General features: G+C 34.6%; 1 protein-coding gene across 2 annotated transcripts; it reads right to left on the bottom strand.

The window, feature by feature from the left end:
• Positions 1-7010: 7010 nt before the first annotated feature.
• Positions 7011-12887, bottom strand: LOC132696947 (glucose dehydrogenase [FAD, quinone]-like). Of its 2 annotated transcripts, XR_009618097.1 has the most exons (8): positions 12713-12887; positions 9256-9471; positions 8941-9203; positions 8446-8888; positions 8203-8382; positions 7818-8142; positions 7230-7769; positions 7073-7088 (listed from the first exon to the last, which is right to left on the bottom strand). XR_009618097.1 is itself a non-coding variant. In XM_060662118.1 (7 exons), exons 1-7 carry the CDS (start codon positions 12858-12860, stop codon positions 7563-7565), a joined length of 1782 nt encoding a protein of 593 aa, XP_060518101.1. In that variant the 5' UTR covers positions 12861-12887; the 3' UTR covers positions 7011-7562. The 2 variants fall into 2 exon arrangements, 1 of the variants encoding a protein (XP_060518101.1); XM_060662118.1 differs by having other exon boundaries at positions 7011-7769.
• Positions 12888-17592: the final 4705 nt, after the last annotated feature.

The following is a 17592-nucleotide window of genomic DNA, read 5'->3' as shown; positions in this document are numbered from 1 at the left end:
GGTAGCTGCTAGGTTCACTTAACTCTAGAAAGAAAAGTTATTATCAAAATTATGCCAAATGTGATTTACAAATTTTTTGTGTCAATGTTGGCTGCTTATATATTGTTTAATAAGGGCGGAGCCAAAGAAGGGACATGAACATAGGTCGCATCGCTGATTCCCATATTTATGAAAGGTAAAGACGTGAGTCGCTATTGCACTCTCGGATTTTTCTTTGATAAAATTTTATGTATCGGTCTGTCATTATTAGGTCCGATTTTCTATTAATAAGAATATCTAACAATGGGAGATCGAGATAGAGATAGACTGATAGCTTCTAGTACAATGGAAAAACGTATGGTTTGGTGTGGTTAAGAAAATATCAGAGGGATTGTTGCCTATGAGGCCAAATAACAAAGTTATCATCATAAATATATTAGCGATGATTGGTTCTCTGATTTGAATGTATTTGAAATAATGTTGAGAGTTCCAGGAATGCTTTATTAAAGAGAGACTCTACGTCGAAACTATTCAGAATGTTGTTTGAAAATGATGTAACGGTTTTTAATTGTTCAATGGAGTGAATTAAGTAAAAAAAAAATATCAGTTTTACCTACATGGGTGATTCTGTTTTAACTGTGATTTTTTAGGTCTTATATTGTTTGTTCTTACTGGTGATTGATTAATAATGAAATTTTTGTATTAATTGGATGATCGTGCACATATTTCATTATATTTTTTATACTTTATGCAATTTGTCATTCAGAGGGAATCCACAATATATCAGGTAAATGTCATGTTCACTTCTAAAATTTATCATAAATTCTTAATTTTTTTTTGTCACGGTAAATGATACAAACTAATTACGTCCTAACTTCTTACCAAACTAAAAAAAAATCACACTTTTTTTGTTAATGTTTTAACTTAATATTGAATTTCGGTTCAATAACTTTTGTCTTCAAAATATAATGAATTTTTGAATTTGAATTTATATGACTCGAGTGCCATCTACCTTGAGATTTATGAAACGTCTTGACGCTTTGAAGTTGTAGTAAAATCCTTTCAGGCTTTTATTTTTGCAGTAAAATAAATAAATAATATTCATCGACAAATTTAATACTTATAATTTTAAAATCTTAGAAATTTTAAGCTAAAAAGCAACAACCCAGATATTTTGCCAGACAATATGCTGGTTTGTGAATTTTAAGGAGTCCGTAGAAACGAGAAGGTTAAGAGTCATTAGAAATGACCGATTTTGTCACGGAATCTAATAGAGAACAATCTTAATAGGATAGGATGTTTTTTAAGTTGACGTCGTCTTGCATCTTATTACAATTACTATGTTGGGATTAGATTCTCGAAGTTTTAGAGCTATGCCTTCAGGATTTAGATTTACGCGCGTAAGATTTTTTAAGGCATAAACTTATCAGCAGTTGGAGAACACAATCATGAAAGGAATCCATAGAAATCTTTAAACATCCAAACAATCGTAGATGCAACTGAGTATGAGAGTCAGTTTTCCGAGACAATCTGTATGCCCTTCCTTTAGCTCCGCCCCTTAAACAGTATATATAACCAGGTACCGAGTAGTTCAGGTTGAAGTTCAAGTTCAATTTATCAACAACCGATAGAGGAGGAATGCAGTTGATTTGTAAGTCATATTTAACATAATTTTGATAATTCTTCTGTTTTTCGAGTGAGTTAAACGTAACAGCCATCTATAGGAAGATATACTATAGAATGGGAATTAAAAACATTAAAAGTGTAGTCAGCCGATATACAATATGTACCAACGTTCACCATGGAATATCAATATATGGCGTACCTATAAAAAGACAAGATTTTTGTGAAGTTTTTATTTTCAAAATCACCAATCAATCAATTCAGAAGATTTGTAAATGCTATTACAATGGGCTGTGAAAGTTTCTTTGAGAAATTATGTTAAATATGGTTATTGTGTAATAGATATTTTATATGCGGTGCGGATAAACGGTTTTGACCTAATGATAATATATACACCATCTGACGAAAACGAAGCAGCTATTTTTAGGATGCAGCGATGGAGTTGACAGCAATTTTTGAAGCAGCGATATTTTATTTCATTTAAATACATAATATATAAATAATTAATAAGATATCCATTGTCCGCATTACTGGATAGTAATAATCGGCATATTTGTCCAAACCTAAACACTGTTTAGGCGACAAGAAAATAACGTTTTGAGAATGGTTCAATCATTTACCTCGATGGCACATGGCTTCACACTCATTAAACTCCATCTAAAGGATGATAAAAAAGTGAATAGTGATCTTTTAGAAGTTTTAAATGCATTCAGTATAAAAATTTGACTCTTTAGCAATATTATGGCTCCCACCGTACTATCTGTGTCTTGAATCCTACAATCCTCAGGGATCACTAATTAACCTATTTTGTCCCAATGGTGCGTTAATACGCAACCTATTCTATGGTTTTTTTTGTCACATCAAGGAAATATTTTTGCACATCCATCTAGAAATTTTATTATTATCACTACCAAAGGGCATAAAACCGTAGAAATCGCTAATTTATGTGTAAAGGAAAGATCTTACATATGACTTCAAAAGTACATAAATTTACCACATTTTCAAGTAAATCCAAAATGGTAAAAAAATATTCTTTATTTGTATTGCCATTTTTGTTAAGTCTATAGTATATAGATTACATCGCAGAAAACTTTCATTGGAAATACTATACTGATTATACTTTATTTTTTGAAAATATTTACTGGTGCGTGAATGCACCACTGGTTTTATCTGTGAAACAAAACTTTGTTATTGCAAGTCTAAACAAGTCAGCGCATGTAGATTAAACATCCAACAATTAGCGCGTTTTTTAGTATTAGTTTGTGCCTTGTGCAGTGAACTTTGCAGTTCGTAAAATATGACATTTCCCAGGTATTTGACTCAAAAGGAATCAAAGGCGGCTATTGAGGAGATTGTGATGTATGAGGACAATAACAATGAAAGTCGTAAGTATTATTTGGATTTACGTATTCTTATGTATTGTAGCTTCAACAGTCCTGTAATTCATCAACTACTGAACCTGGATAGGACTCATCAGATGATAAAACCTTGGAATTCAAAAGAGGACGTATGCTTTCTGCAAACGACTGGCTTGCTTCTACTGTCAAATGGAAGAAAGGTCAGATTGAGTACACTCACACACCCATATCCGATGAATTTAGATCACGTGAGGAACTAAGAAATAGGCTTTCTCGAAAAACTCCGCTTGAAATGTTTTTTATTTTTTGAATGACGAAGTGATTGATTTGGTTTTAAATCTTGCATTGCTTTGCGACTTTTAAAAACTGATAAAACAATTACTTAAGGAAATCTTCCATCTTCCATAGAAGAGTGCGTTATGATAATCAAGGTCACCTCATGATTGTTCTTGCTAATAAAGCCCGAAGGAGATGTAGAATCTGCCACAGCCACACAATTTACGTTGGTCATAAGTATAATGTGCATTTATCTACTTCAAGCTTTGTAAAATATCACCAAAAATGAAACCGGGTGTTACCAGTCGTGCGCTCACGCACCATAAAATATTATGCATTTTTTGTATGAGGTCAGGTTCTATTTCGAAAATAATCTGCTTTTAGTTGTGTTCTGTCTAATTTGAGCTTTTTTTGTTATATTTATGTATAAATTATATGTTACATCTTATGTACCCCAAAACATTCAATGTCTTTTCCCAGTGACACATGTAATGTATTCTTAAGTGCAACAGAATAAATAATTTCACAGCAAAAAAGTATTTTTTTTATGCTTGGGATAATATGGGTTAACTAACCAAAACTAAAATTAGCTGTAAGTTTAGATTTAAGGTGTATATCATAATCGAAAAGTGTAAATAAATTCTTAGTAATATGTTCAGTCCAATTTTGCACTACATATTTTTACATTGCCCATTTACTAGTGCCAAGCTCTTCGCTAGACAATGAGAGCGGCGCAATAAGTTTTACAGCATTCACTGTTTTAACTGTGAAAGAACTGTATCACATAGGAACTGTCATAATTACAAAAAGTCACTTCGAGTGAGGGCTGCATTAAGGTGATTTGTGCTTCTATGAGAAATGATTAGTGCGATAGTTTTTCGACTGTAGTTTGATTTTGCAAGTATTGATAATATTTGTTCTTACCTGCATTGTGGTGTATCGTCGTCAGATAGTGATGCTGAAGGTTAGCATTTGAAGATCTAGACGCGAATGCGCAGCTTGGTAAATCTTGGACTTCGTCTTCGGACAAGTCACCCGTATTATAACCAAATTGCAAGCTGCAACGTAACCTTATAAAAATGCGATTGCATGGTCTGCTTGATATAAGTAACATGTGCGTTGTCAATCGCTGCTAAGGGCTCAGAACAGGTGTATGAAAAACAGGTTTGGCCAAACAAAAAAATATAAGGTACAGCCCAATATTTTTGAAAATAATACTATAGCGGAAAGCAGCATTCATTGCGAAAGAATAATAAACACACGTTACAAAAATTGTCAAAAGTTTCCAAGATCTTTAGAACTGTCTAGCAATTTAATTCAGTGTTTAAAAATTTATAAAATACGGGGCGGTTTCCTTTTTTCCAGATATAAAAAATATCCTCTAGGTAGGTGAATTTCTATTTTTGGGTTGATTAAAATACCGGAAGTAATATCGCATATCGGGAATATTATAAAGCAAGACTACTGCTCTATGCTGCATGATGATCAAGATATGAATCGTTATCGTTTCTTTGCTTAAATATGTTTGGTTTAATTTGAGTCTTAGTAAGCCGTACCCGGTTTTGCTTATTTGTTGTTCCTTTTTTTATGCGCATTATCATTATGTTATGGTAAGACAGCTTGATTTCCTAGTTTCTCAAATGAGAAGAAGTTTTTATTCATTGTTTGGTTTGTCGTGTTTCATGTATAGTTTTAGTACCCATTGTTATTGCGATTAAATAGTTTAACTCGAAAATATCCTTTATTAAAAACTGTAACTCTTTAAGTGAACGACAACAAATTTCAAGAAATAAGAGAAAAAAATATAATTTCAGAACACAAAAATTATTAAATTAACAAAAATATTTTTTGTTAATAAAAACGTATTATTATTAAAATAATGATGAAAGAAATTGTAATATTTGTAATAATGAACATAGATAATTAATAATAAATTAATTAATCAGCTTACTTTATAGGAGGTGAGGATGATGAGTCCGGCAGCTGTCCCCGACTCATATTCACTTGTTTCTAAAAATTGGTTTCACAAATGCGACACCTCACACCACCAATCACCAAAACCGATTCGTATGGACCATATATTTGCGGAAGTCACCCTGGGATTAGAGTGATAATAATCCCGCGGGACTTCCGGTTTTATACCATAACCCAACGATAGTCTATCAGCTCGTTATTCGTAAATTTTATATGGGCGGTTTTCATAGCAGAACTCAATATCGATTAGGGGAGGTAACTTAGAATACGCAGCCAACCACTGCGGCTCCTATAATTTATCATACGACTCGTGGTTCTGATTGGTGGGCCAAAATGCGAAGGGTCACATGATGAAGGGCTCATTGTCCAGGTTTGGCGGTGACAGCTTTCCCTGTAAACGCTAAAAGAACCTTCATCTGCAGACTCCCGATATTTATTAACCGGGATATCGCGTCCAGAGGGCTGGAATTATTTAGCGGGTTTTTCTGGTGCCAGCCATGTAAAGAAAAACGTGGACGGAGCGGGGTAGGTTATTTGAATTTTTACTTACCCTTGTTAACTAACATAACTGTTATTCGTTACAGTAAAAAAATGTAAATAATGTTAATAAAATAATTAATTAAGTAAACGCAAGGTGATCTTGATGTTTTTGCTAATCTCTGTAAATAAGTATTACTCTTTGCCTCTTCCGATTAGGAATCATCCCTCTCCTTCATTCTCCTTCCCTTTGGGGGAAGTTTGTTATACCTACTTCTTTCATCAGGAGTTTGAATACCGGTTTTAGCGAATTGAGTTCCTTATATATAGTAGTATATATACTCAACCCTTCAAAGTGACGTTCATATGTTTATTTAGATGGCCCTGTCCTATCAGCACTTCTATCGGCGTACCCTTATTCAGTATCGACATCTCTCAGCGAGATATTCTTCTTTGAAAATTCCACATCGTATCAACATTGACCTGATCAAGGGAGCAATTGAACACAGAATTTTTCAAAAATTTATATATGCGGGATTTTGTTCGTGTCGCTTAGGCATCCTGCTATTCTATTGCAGTTTGTTCTTTTATTTGATCCTCTATGTAATTATCATATCATATAATTACTCTAAACTTACATCTAATAAATTCTATAGAGATTACTAGTGATTTAGTTTTTTGGCCGATGTTTTCATGTTAAATTTGTTTCCTATACCAATACAGTATCGTCGGCGTAACACAACACTTGTATTTCTTTATTAGCCATTGTATACACTATTGTTATTAAATTACACTGGTCTGCAAATAAAAATGTTTCTCTCCTTTTTGTTTTCATGCATGAATTCATCTTATTTTATGCTGTAAACACGGAATCTGATATACAAATAAGTACCACACGTAGGTATTTAATTTAATATTTATTTCATCAAAAAACAATATTATTAAAGTATAAATTATTATAAGGAAATAGAAAAATGTGGCGGCCTGAGTTTTACAGTAAAAAATCCTAAATTATATTAACAAAACTAATAAATATCGTCAGGTATTTCATTATGGAGTGATAGAATTCAAATTATTTAGTAGTTTTCTTCCTCTTCATAGATTCCATTGGAGTTTCTCGGTGAATTGACCAACAGAAATCACCAAGCATTGCTGCTGACCATTTTCCATTGTAGCGTTTTTCAATTTGCATTATATCCTGATGAAACCTTTCACCATGCTCATGTGATACAGCTCCAGCATGGATTCGTGACTTTTTTCAAGCCAACCTCTCAACGTATAGCTTATAAGCTGTTTTAACCAGATCGGTCATGACATGTCGCTGTGTTTTTAGTATGTATTCCCCACAAATGTAGCGAAAACAATCTGAGGAATTTTTACAAGTCCGTGGCATTTTGTAACCTAAAATCACATAAAATTAATTTTAAAACAACTTTCAAACTTCTATTTTATATTTATTGGCTCTACTTAAAAAAAATACTCAAACTATACATCAAATACTTAAATCCAATGTAGAGAACATGAACTTTATGCAAAACGTACCAAAATATTTGATATAAAAGGTAAACAATTAAACGACAAGTGTTCACTGAACTGTTGTAGTGTCACAATGAATACTGCGCATGCGGGTATTTACTACCACATAAATCACCTTCGGCACTTCCCTCCGTTCTCTTACAACTCTCTGAAATTCATTTTGTATGTATATTTATTTTTTGTAACGTTGACGAATGAAAAAATTGAAAAAAAAAAAAAACAAAATTTTGAAATATAAAAAAAAATCATATTTCAGGATTTCATTGCCAACCAGTGTTATTAAATTTCTCTAATAAAGAATATAGACCAACAGTATTCAAACAAATATATAGAATCGACTTAAACATTATAATCCTGTTTTATTAAATCGGCCGCTTTTTCTGCTACCATAATTGTAGGAGCGTTCGTATGTCCCGATATCATAACCGGCATCACTCCAGCATCGACAACCCTCAATCCCCCAATACCGTGGACCTTTAGCTTAGCATCCACCACTGAATCAACGGTAGAATTCCCCATGCGCGTTGTTCCCACGGAATGGTACGACTGCAATCAAGGGGGTCTACTCCAATATTATGTCAGGTGACCACTTACCGAAGAGCCGAAGTTTCTAATGGCGCAGTACCACCAATCGTCAGAGAACCGTTCGAACTGTCCATCGCACGGTTCGGCCGCAGGATGGTCCATCCAAGCTTGGAATTCTCGGAATGCTTTTGTTTCGTTCAGCCGCTGAACATATTTGAAACCCTTCAAAAGGGTTTCGACGTCTTGTCCTTGAGCGTCGCCTAGGTAGTTTGGATCGATCAATGGTCTATCGATGGGATCTTTAGATCGGAGCCGTAGTGTTCCTTTGGATATCGGGTTCAATAAGCATACGAAAACTCTGATGTCGTGCACTACGTCCAGATCTTGCGAAAGACTGTAACGTTACATTATGGCTTAATATAAGTGGGAACGATAGAAAATTTGATATTTTTACTTGCTATTCAAGGTAGGCGCAGTCACAACGGTGTAGATTTCGATCTCTGGGCGAGAGGAAGTCGTCTCATCTGGATTTATGAAAGCCACGATATCAGAGAGCGCCGTTAAGGGTCGTTGGTCGTCAAGGTAGAGTTGTAGTTGCTCCCTCAACGATATGTTGAAAAATGTGTGGTTGGTTCTATATTGAAAATATCAAAAACGTCAACACCATGAATCTGGTTGATATTAGGTTATATGTTACCTGAATTTTAAAGTGAGATATGTAACCTGGTCTTGGAAAGTATTGCCTACTGGTAAATCTTCGACCACTTCAATGCCCAAATCATTTAAATGATCGCTCGGTCCTATTCCGGACAACATCAAAATCTGCGGCGAACCGATCACGCCAGCCGAGAGGATCACTTCTTTCGTTGCAGCGCTAAAGAAACGCTTTCCATTTTTCACAAACTCCAATCCGTACACCGTTTTAGTAGAGTTGTCGACGTATAGCTTAGTGACGAAACTACGCAAACTGACCGCTAGGTTGGTTCGCTCCAGTACAGGATCTAGGAAAGCTCTAGCAGTGCTCGCTCTCTGGTTATTGTTTAGGGTGTACTGTACTTTCGAGACTCCAAGCTGTTGTTTTCCATTGTAGTCGACTTTTTCCACTCCAAGTTCTGCGAACGCTTCGAAGAATACTTCGTCCTGAAATCGTTTTCCAAAATATCACTTCCAGTAAAGTATTTTTAAAACTCACTAATCCAGGCGTCTCGCCAGTAACATTGACGACCAAGGGACCTTCGCGGCCATGGTAATCCTCATCATCGACTTCAAACGCAACGTTTTCAGACTTTTTAAAGTAGGGCAGTACTTCTTCGTAAGACCATCCCGGATTTCCCAATTCCGCCCATTGGTCGAAATTTAACGGGTTACCCCTAGTATAAAACAATCCATTAATGGAGCTTGATCCACCGATCACCTTTCCTGCGTGATGCGTGCAGCGATTGCCAGTTCCAAATCCTAGAGCGACGTTATCTCTAATTCAAAACATTAGTCGAAATGCTGGTCTTACCTTGGCATAGGTTGTCCTGTGGAGTACTTAAATGTGCCCAGTTCATGTCAGAGTTAAATAAATAACTCGCCATTGATGGAATTACGTTAAAGTCATTATCATCACCTCCGGCTTCCAATAATAGAACGTTCCATTCGTTAATCTCTGTAAGGCGACTTGCTAAAACTGCCCCAGCCGAACCACCTCCAACTATGATGAAGTCGTAAGTTCCATAATCTAGAATAAGTTTCTAAAGAGTGTCTCAATGTAAGTCTTGTTGTCTTTAAGTTGCATATACATATAAATATTGTTATCGGGTAGACCCACCCATCGATGGTATTCATAGGTAAGTAATAATAATAATAATAATAATAATAATAATAATAATAATAATAATAATAATAATAATAATAATAATAATAATAATAATAATAATAATAATATTAATAATAATAATATTAATAATAATAATATTAATAATAATAATAATATTAAAACAAACCTAACCAAAGCAAAGAAAAAAAAATACAAAACTCAAAACCAAAAAAAAATCTATCTTTTAATGGCAGTGCTGGCGTTATCGATATTACAACAAATACAATGAAACATATACATTGATTTAAAGAGTGAACTTTTAACCAAAAATTGGGAGTTGGTAGATGAAATATTGGAGATGTTTTGACTGTCCGGTTTGTGATAACAAATCTGCATTTTAAATAAACCTACATCTACATAATTGAAATAAAAATTTAACTGCTTCGCTACGATTAAAGCCGATATATGAAAATGCTTCAATAGAACATTATGATCAAACTATCTCTGTTGAAATATACAACTTAAAACCCAAAATTTTTCAAAAATGATATGTTTATAACTAAATAATATATTTATTAGAAATAGGCTGTCATATGACCCCAAATTCAGCTTGGTAAGGCACAAGACAAGCACCAAAGGCCCAGATTTACCGTGCGTTATGAAAAAACTTACCAATTTTTTTGTTATATCGTATTGAAATCACTTGTCGCTAGAAGCACAAGAAACTATGAAAAATGCATATGAATGTTTAATAAATATAGAGGTTTTATTAAATAAGAATCTTTAAAAGAAATATATGTATAATGGTGATTTTCAAGCTCGCTGTAGGGGCAACAGGGAACAAGATATGAAATGATACTCTAAAAATGAAGCCAGAAGATGTTGAAATTGATATATAGTCTGTACGATTTGCAATGGCAGTCTTTCATAAAACCAAGAGAGTCGCTTTTTTGAAAAACTGCTGGCGAAACTCGTCCTTAATTATTACGGATACTGCATGATATCATTTTAGAAAATTGGAATAGTTGTATAACATATATAGTTAAAACAAAAAAAGATTACACTTGATATAACTCGTTATTAATGTAAACGAAGGATCCTTTTCTGGTAGTAGCAGTTCCGATTTAGACTCCGATGATGAAGATGTTTCATCGTCAATACAAACTAAATATATGACAAATTATGCTCATATATTTTTTATTTTCCGATTTTTTGGTATTGGTATTGGTATTGCTATTGATGGAGTTTTCGGACAATAGATTATTTAATAAATTATAATTTTTCCATGCAGATTCACTATTTAAATATTCACATATATCTCCAACTGTGGGCGTACAAATTAAATTAATAAATTCCAAATACAACTGATTCTGTCTCTCTTACTCCCAAGCAATATAATCGAGATCGTTAGTAACGGCTGTCTTGCATTGATCAGATAAACATTTCGGGTAGAATAACATCTCTTGAAGCATAAGTAGAAGTAAGATGAACAATCTATTCTATTCCGTCTGGCATTGTATTGCCGACTATCATAAATCGTCCCGTTTATAATAATCAGCCGTACCACCCCTCCGTGGAATATTTTATAAAATGGAATTTAAATACCTCAAAATAATATATCATATATCATATAGTACCTTAAGGAATCACACTGACTGTGCACTTATAATTACCTTCATGAAATTAAAAAGTATTGATTCGAAAAGAGTTTTATAATTTAGCACCCTCAAGCAAGCACTCAGCAAGGACGAGTCGGTTCCAGTAAAAACTGTCAAACAAATCGCCATAATTTGTTTGAAACTGCTTGTTGTTCCTTCGAGTATTGTTATATTAATAGTCATGTATTAATAGTCAATAGCACTAGAATGAAAAAACCTCGACACAAGACATATACAAATAATAGTAAAACTATATTTAAACCAAAGTGCGTCGATTCACGTCCAATCTGAAATGACGAAAGCAGTGGAAATCAAGCGAGGAGTTAGACAAGGGTGTGTTCTTTCACCACTCCTCTTCAACGTCTACTCAACAACTCAACAATCTGCGTTACGCGGATGATACAGTACTTCTCGCCGAAAACATGCAAGACTGCAGAATATGTTAAATAATGTCGTCAAAACTAGTCGAGAATATAATAATATATAATAATAATTTTTTCTGTATCAATTCCCGAATTATTATTCATAATTTTGGTTGGGTTTAAATACCATATACACAGGTTACACACTTAACAGGTGAGGTAAGTGACAAGTTTATCTCAGATTTCGTAACAACACTCAAGGAAATATTTTGCCATTGAAAATATATTTTTTAAAAACTGATTGGGGCAATTTTCAAAGCAGATATCGATTTATTAAAAAATTGTTATTGGTGGTATGGAATATGTCAAGGGAATCGTCTAGCTAGTAGTCTTTTTGATAATTTCACTGAACAGCAAAAAATATATCTTCTTTCGCGCTCATTACAATAAATTCCAAAACCAAAAATTAAAATGAATTAATCATACTGTGTACAGTATGTATTCGGTATACGAGTAATATTGAATGTCTCTTGCCCTATTCATATTTTTAACCGTCTTCTATATCAAATAACATGATTCATCTAGAAACAAAACATTATAGTTCTTTTATAGAGCCACATAGTGGAAAATCGAAAGGACATAAAGCGAGCAATCTGGATGGCCTGTTCATTAACTCTTTTAAAGTAACAATAGCAAGAAAGCCAATGAAAATGGACATGGAAATGCATATAAAAATTAATAGTACAGAACTTTTGCATCACTGAAATCATTGGTTGATAAATTCTGGGCACCCATTGGAATTAAGTATCGGGAGACCTGAAGAAATCTACTGTCGAGTTCTCTCAGAAATTCATAAATGAAAGAAATATTATTCAAGGTATTCGAACGAAGTGTGAGATATTTATTTAATGCGATCTATTTCTCGGTAAAATAAATTCTTACTGAAATATAAAAGATGCCTTCCAGTACCCTGGATACATAAGAATATAAAATGGAGATACAATTATTAGTAATTCTTGTGGTTATTTATTGAGGATGATGTGAACTATATCTTTGAACTTCTTATTTGCTCGGGATAGTTTGTTGAATAATTTGGCTATTTGTAATTTTAAGAAATGAAAAAATAGTAAAATTGTTACTTACCGTGGATTACCGTATCGGTGACATTAAGTAATTCGCTATTGTCCCTCGGCACGGTATAATTCTGCGAAGAGGTAATATTATCCACAACCATCTCGTAATAATCATCAAAGCTGGCATAGCCGCCGAAGTCTGCGGCTACCAGCCGCATTAAGTACACCAAAAATCCTAACCTGGAGATCATGCTAACCTGGTGGTTTTGTCGATATTCTAAACACCTAAGTACTCAAAAATGCCTTTAAATAAAAATATTTAATTTTTATCTCACGAACCTAATTTTATCACGATTTTATTTATTTATCTACTCGAGAATTTTAGCTCTTAGCAGGATTCATTTTTTTGATGTATTCGGAGTGATATCACTGTTATGAGGCAGCCATTAAAAGAAAAAGCTACCACTTGGAGTTTGAGGGCCTAACTTTACTAACCAAGTTCTTATGGCAAGCCCAGTATAACACATTTGGTCAACTTAAAGTACGGGTTAGGTCGAAAATACTATTAAAATAGTATAGAATTTCTTTTTTTTATCTGTAACCTAAATCCTCTTTAAATTGACGAAATCTGTATGGTACAAAAGCAAGCTCATGAAAGCTTTTAGAACTTTGGTACTGAAGCAATTTAACAAAGTAAAAATACACAATTAACGCAATTTTAATAATTTTAACAGGTATGGTGTCATTATCGGACCAGCTCGTTGAAATGTTACGGATCAGATTGACAACTTGCTTGATACTATTTGACTTTTTCAAAAAAACCTTTTTCAGACTACTGTGATACTTTTTATGCCATCTTTTCAATGCCTCTTCCTTTTTCCCGCTCGCCGTCATACTTTGAACATGTCCATACCACCTTAGCTGGTTTGTTCTTATTTCGTCTGTTATTGTGTGGCTCACTCTCATGATTGCGTGAATCGTTTCGTTTAGGGTGTTTTCGAATCTCGATCTCCCTGCCGCTCTCCTCCAGAAATCCGTCTCTATTGACTATAGTGTTCTCATGGTCTTTCCTTTGAATTGCCAAACTTCACAATTATATGTGACTATGCTTTTTACAATGGATATATATATAACAAATGCTTGTTGCATCTTGTGATTTTTTGGTCCCACAGAATGCTATTTAGCATAGTAATAGCTCTTCTGCCTTGAGTATTCCGGTCTCTGATTGCTCAGTCTAGGGTTCCACCGTCTGAAATATTCATTCCCAGGTATTTGTAGCTTTCGTTCTAGGTCCCATTTCTTGTACTCTTCAATTAGCTTTCGAATCAAGTATTGTACACCGTCGTTGTCTTGGGTCATTATAATCTGATCGCCTGCGAAATTCAGGGTATATAGGTTTGTGTTTGCGTGGCGTTCTTCCATATTTTTAGTGCCTGTTCGAGATATATATACAAAGTGCGTGACAAGCAGCATCCTTGTTTACGTCCCCTATTCCGTGCGAATCCGTTGGACGTTTTATTTTTGACTTTGACTTTAATCTAAGAGTTCTTGCGCAGATTTTATTAGGTTGGCGTTTAGATTTGTTCGATTTAGTGCCTGCCATAGTTTTTATAAAGCTATGCTATCGTACGCTTTCTTTAAATCCGCAACCAGGAGATGTATTTCCCGACATTTCGCGCTAAATGAGAACTGTGTTAACTGCCCTAAACTTGGAGATACCAACTTTAAATTTAGCAGAGAAGTATAAGTCCGTGTCCACATTTAAACGGTAGAGATTGGGCGCAATCAAGTTTTACCAAGTAATTTTAGCTTCCAAATATGTTTTCCTCCATAACCGTGCATCCGATTGGCAAAATTCTTTAACCGACAGACGCAGAGGGTCCAGTGCAATAACATTTATTTCGGGCATTTTTTCGATTTTATGCAGGGTTTTCAAATTATAGGCAAAAATCTAAAAGACTTAGAAAATTGTTCTTTTACATAGTAAATTACTAGCAGCAAATCAAAAATCGTAAAAAATATGGCTAATTGGTTCAAACGGTGTCATAGGCCGCATCAAGAGCTACAATTTTTGTATTTGCGGTTCTCGTCTATCACATACGCTGCTCGGGATATTTGAAAAAAACCATATTGAAATCGTTTTTTCGGGGGCTGTCAAGACGCGATGACGTCATTGATTATTACGGCGCGCTGCATGGTTTCAGAAAAAACTTATTTTCTCGAAAACCTTGTACTATTTTCAAAAAATTCTTGAACCAGGAAACGTGGAAAATCCAGGGCTCTAACTCTATTTCGAACAATGATTGAATCATATACAGGGTATTGGGTTTATGGGCAAAAAATCTAAAAATCCTAAAAATTTCCGTTTTTTTGAGTAAATTATTGGCGATAAATGAAAAACCGTTAAAGATGGGATATTTCTATTTGAACAGTATCGTAAACCGTATCGTGAGAGAGTTTCAGGTTTCATCGCGAGATATAAAAATATCATTCGACAAAATTTAAAATTTATCCATGTCAGCAGAAGCACGATAGAAAAACAATACGTCCCTTTACCACACGAAACCGCTAAGTTCTTCGCTTTTATGACGATTTTTCGAAAGCAACCTTGTTCTTCTGCTTCGCTGTCTGTTTCTTTGAAAAAATAATTTGCCCATACTTTTGATTTTGAACAGATCGTCCTAAATCCCACAAGATGCTCAAAAGATTATTCCAGCTTGATTGACATTATCATTTTGTCTAATATTGGTCTTTTAAACGGGAGCGTACAACATCGAGACATGCATAGTCATTTTGATCACACTTAATTTAAAAATTCCACAAATACCACCAGAGTTCGTTAAGTGTAGGCACCTAAAGCAACTTGATAGAGAACGGTTTGATGCTACCCTACTCGATGTGAACTGGGATGAGATTTTTTATGGTAACGGAGAAAATGTTGGCGTTTTTTGATCTCTACGCTCCTATTTGTACAAAATCTCCATCGCAACCCATCCCAATCTAAAAATTTACAAGTTTGAGAAAATTGTGAAGAAACTAGAAACTTATTTACTTTTGTGGTACGATAAGAAAAAAAAGCCTAATCGCACGGAGACTTCAAAAAAATATGGCGAACTCTCGATCAATTAAATGTTTACAAAAGATCAAAGAACTCCGTGAGACTAATTTCGCATTCTCCAATAGTAGTATTTATACCCCTTTTCACCATCCCCCGCCGCCGGGGGAGACCTTGAGATAACAAATTTACGATTCTCAACCAACCCAAAAAAAATATTGGTTTGACCAGTGTACGAGAGATGTCGCGCATTAATAGCTCAGGTTTTGGTCGCCCGATGTCACCCCTAATATGGGTAGGGGGTAGTTTTAGTGTTAGTGCGTTTTTGACAATTTTTTTTGCCCTCTATACTTAACGTCGCGGGAGGCGCGTATAATCTATGTAAATAAAGCACACACACACCCAGATTTTTTTTTCGCTGATTAAATCAAAAACTACATCGAAAAAGATATTTAATGGTACTCACATCGAACAAATTGTTTTATTAAACATGTATTATATACAAAACGATATTCATAAAAAAAATTATCACTTTTAAGATTTAACTTTTTAAGCTTGGCACATATATACATACATAAACTTACATAAATTAAACACAAATATTATACAAAACTATGTCCTTAATCTAAAGCACAATCAGCTCAAGGAATCGTACCATATTGGTTTGCCAAAAGAAATAGCTGCCCTGTATGTCACTAATTCTCCCGCTGCCCTTTGTAATATGCAAAATTTCGATGGCCCCAACTAGCGTGTACTCTGAGCCCGGTATAAGATGTCGTTTGTCATCCGCGTAAGACAACGCCACCTTATTTTTCAGTTCGACGTACATATCATGTAGATGTGAGCGAAACACATTTACGCCCCCGTACCTAAGAATTTCCACAACGGCCGTCCCGCGTACTCGTCCTTCATTTTACCAAGAACAGACTTGTTAACGCCGTGTTTGTTGTTGTCCGAGTAATTAGATGTATCGAATCTGTCCAAATTCTCTCTCATGTCATAGTAGAAATTTTCGTAAAAAATTGAGGCTGTCGGTATCAGTGTAGGCTTTGTCAGCGTATTCGGCTTTTAGCTGTAAAAATGCAAAATCCGGCGTAGATAGGCTTATCATATACTTTAGTACTCTACATTTTTCCGTATGGCGCCATTTTTAAAATTAGGTCTCGCGACTAACGCTTCTGCCCTCAACCTTTCACCAATATTGTCCCGATGGGAAACGAGCCCCACGTACACCCTTTTGTCGACGTTTTCCATCAATTTTAAAACACTGCATTATTCATAAGTTGGAAAAAATCTTTTTTCGGATCCGATCGAGCTTCAAACCATTTCTTATAACTTGTAGCAGATTTCTATAATGCAATACATAATTACGTTTGTTGTTTAAATCTGGAATAAGTTTATTGTTAACCAAGAAAAATGTTATTCGTAACAGTAAAAAGATAAAAGTGATGGGTGTTTCTATCAACCTTATAATTTCATTGATACTCTCAAAACGCAAGGTGATCTTGCTCTTTTTGCTCACCTCTGTAAAAATTGTAATCGTATTCCTCTTCTGATTATCCCTGTCCTTTTTGCTCCTTCCCTTTGGAGGTAGTGGGTTATACCTACTTCTTTCATCGGGAGTTTGAATTCTACAGCCAAATTATAACGGATGTTGGGATAATACTTCAGTTTTAACTAATAGAGTTCCTGATAAATATTAGTATAGTGCCGTTTCCACAGCCTACATATGACGTCTTCGACAACGCTTCCAAAGTTTTTTTAGATGGCACTGCCCTATCAGGAATTCTATCAGAGTATCCTTATTCGGTATTGACATCTCTCGGCGAGATATTCGTCTTTGGAAATTCCATATCGTATCGACATGGAATAATTACAAATTTTAATACTCAAAA

The sequence above is a fragment of the Cylas formicarius genome, unplaced genomic scaffold, assembly GCF_029955315.1.
Source record: "Cylas formicarius isolate icCylForm1 unplaced genomic scaffold, icCylForm1.1 PGA_scaffold_1__22_contigs__length_36826433, whole genome shotgun sequence".
Taxonomy (NCBI): domain Eukaryota; kingdom Metazoa; phylum Arthropoda; class Insecta; order Coleoptera; family Brentidae; genus Cylas; species Cylas formicarius.
The sequence above is the reverse complement of the archived record's forward strand: the minus strand, read 5'-3'. Positions and strand labels throughout refer to the sequence as shown.